Source organism: Monoraphidium neglectum (genome assembly GCF_000611645.1).
Source record: "Monoraphidium neglectum strain SAG 48.87 unplaced genomic scaffold scaffold03093, whole genome shotgun sequence".
Lineage (NCBI taxonomy): Eukaryota > Viridiplantae > Chlorophyta > Chlorophyceae > Sphaeropleales > Selenastraceae > Monoraphidium > Monoraphidium neglectum.
The window spans coordinates 5,072-7,224 of record NW_014010535.1 but is presented as its reverse complement, the minus strand read 5'-3'; the positions used below and the strand labels follow the sequence as shown (position 1 = coordinate 7,224).

Sequence of the window (2,153 nt, the reverse complement as noted above, 5' to 3'; positions counted from 1 at the left end):
GGACAGGAGGGGGTGCAAGGGGGTGGGCGCAACGTATCATGTTGGGAGGGGGTCAGCAATTCATTCCAAGCTGCGTGCGTGGAGGGTTGCCATTGAACCAGGGTGGCGAGCAGCGGGGGCTGCAGGCCGGAGGTGCGGGCGTCGAGACTGACAGCCTGGGATGCAGGTTCTCCTGTGCATGCAGCTGCGCAATTCCTTGTCTTGATCTGGCCGCTTGAGAGGTGCAACACTAGCACAAGCTCAGAATCGCCAGCGCCTCCCCGTCTCACCCGTCCTGGCCCTGCACACCCCGCACCCCCCACCCACCAGAGCTTCTTGGCGCTGCTGACTGAGGGGAACACCACCACCCGCGAATCAGCAGGGTGCACCGCCTCGTTGGGGTTGCTGCGCGCAGGCAGGTGCAGCGCGGCAGAGTGGGGTGTGGTTCAACGGTAGCCAACACGCACACACGTGCGGAGAGCTCAGATCTGTATCCAAAGAGGGGTAGGCAAGGTCAGGTGGGAGCACATATGCTGAAGACTTTTACGTGCCTGCTAAGTTGCTTCACCCCTTGATGCCCTAACCCACAAAAACTGCGTTCACTGTAAAAAGCCTTGAATTGAGGCAGGCAGCATCCCCTCCCACGCCCTTGCAGGAATCTTGTCCCCCACCCCACCCCCGCTGGGTCTTTGTCGTTCCCCCTTGCCCCGCCTGCGGATCGCGCTCTGGTCCTGGAGTGCTCACCCCGGCTCTGCAATGGGCCGTGCCCCCGGCTTGAGCTTGCGCGTGAAGAACTCCTGAGGCCGGCAGTGGTGGCATCCCGTGTGAGCTGCAACAGTGTTATGTCATTCCCTGCAAGCAGGCGTGCTGACTGACAAGCCGCAGCACGCGCAGTGAGGGGTAAGAAGGGCGATGCCAGATGGCCCTTGGCGGTCCGAGCCGCTCCCTGCGTGGCGGGCTGCGGCCACGAATGCAGCATGCGCACCTGCAGTGTCTTGAAATCTTCCACTGGACGCGCCGAGTCCTCGGTGCCAATGCAGTAGGACTGGGGCACGGCGCCGGCAGGATGCGGGGGGCCAACAGCGTGGGGCAAGCGAGGCTCGGACGTGCGACAGCAGGCGTGATGGGGATTGATGGGTGCGCTAGAGCACGCTGCAGGCCATCTGGCAGACAACCAAAGTTTGGGCAGGGCGCCACTACTGGGGCTGGGCGCAAACGGCGCGCATGCCATGCTGTTCATCACCCCCAAACCCGCTGACCAGCTTTGATGATGACATGCCCAATATACAGCTGCCCCACTTTGCCCGTTGCCTGCCTCTTCATCTGCGGTCGTTTCGCACCCTGATCAGGGACTTGATCTTGCTCTTGCTCTTGGGGCTGTTCGCAAACTTCGCAATCCGCTTGTGCTGCAGGGTCAGCAGCCACCAGGTGATCTGGAGGGAGGCGGGTGCACATGGATCGGGGCAGGGGTGGATGGGGCAATTTTCAGACGCAGGATCTTGTGTCGATGCACTCTGCTGAGTGCGCAGTACTGAGCAAGCAATGTAAGAAGCTGCAGGCAGGCATGCGGGCAGGCTGTGGCAGGTTGGCAGGCAGGCATGACGGGGCAGCCGATGACGCAGGAGTGTAGTGGTAGACACTAGATCTGTGTGTTCCAAATGCATGTGCATGTGCGGCTCCCAAGCATGTGGTCAGCAGGGGTGCGGGCCAGTGCGGCAGAGCCAGGTCAGCAGACCCGGGGCCCTACAGTTGACAATTGCGTTTATGCATGCAACAGGCGTGCATTCGGCATCAAAATGCAATCTTCATGGGTGGGTTGTTGCCGCCCGCTGTCCCGCCGCACCGGCAGCTTCAGCAGGAAACGGCCAAACCAGGTGTTGTACAGGAGGGCCGTCCGCAACGAAAAGGTGAACGGCGTCTGGCGGGCGATGAGGACGGCAGCGGCGCACGGGCGATGAAGACTGGCAGGGAGCATGAGGCAGGTTGCTCATGCTTGCATACAATATGCAGCATGCACATATGCCGTCACTGCCTCAAGCTGCGGTTTGGGCCCTCCAGATAGGCACATGAGCACAGCGGGTCTGGCGGCGGCGCACCGGCTCAGGGACGCGCTGCCCGGTTTTGCGGTCTATGAGACAGTGCGTAGTCTCAAATGAAGAGAAAGAGGCTCCCAT

General features: G+C 61.6%; 1 protein-coding gene across 1 annotated transcript; it reads right to left on the bottom strand.

The window, feature by feature from the left end:
- Window positions 1-60: 60 nt before the first annotated feature.
- On the bottom strand, window positions 61-2,153 carry MNEG_12152 (phosphatidylserine decarboxylase; the record flags this gene model as incomplete). The annotated part of the gene is made up of 7 exons (XM_014039377.1): window positions 61-70; window positions 307-384; window positions 724-776; window positions 965-1,024; window positions 1,320-1,412; window positions 1,823-1,897; window positions 2,076-2,153. The coding sequence occupies 7 exons, from the start codon at window positions 2,151-2,153 to the stop codon at window positions 61-63; spliced, it is 447 nt and encodes a 148-aa protein (XP_013894831.1).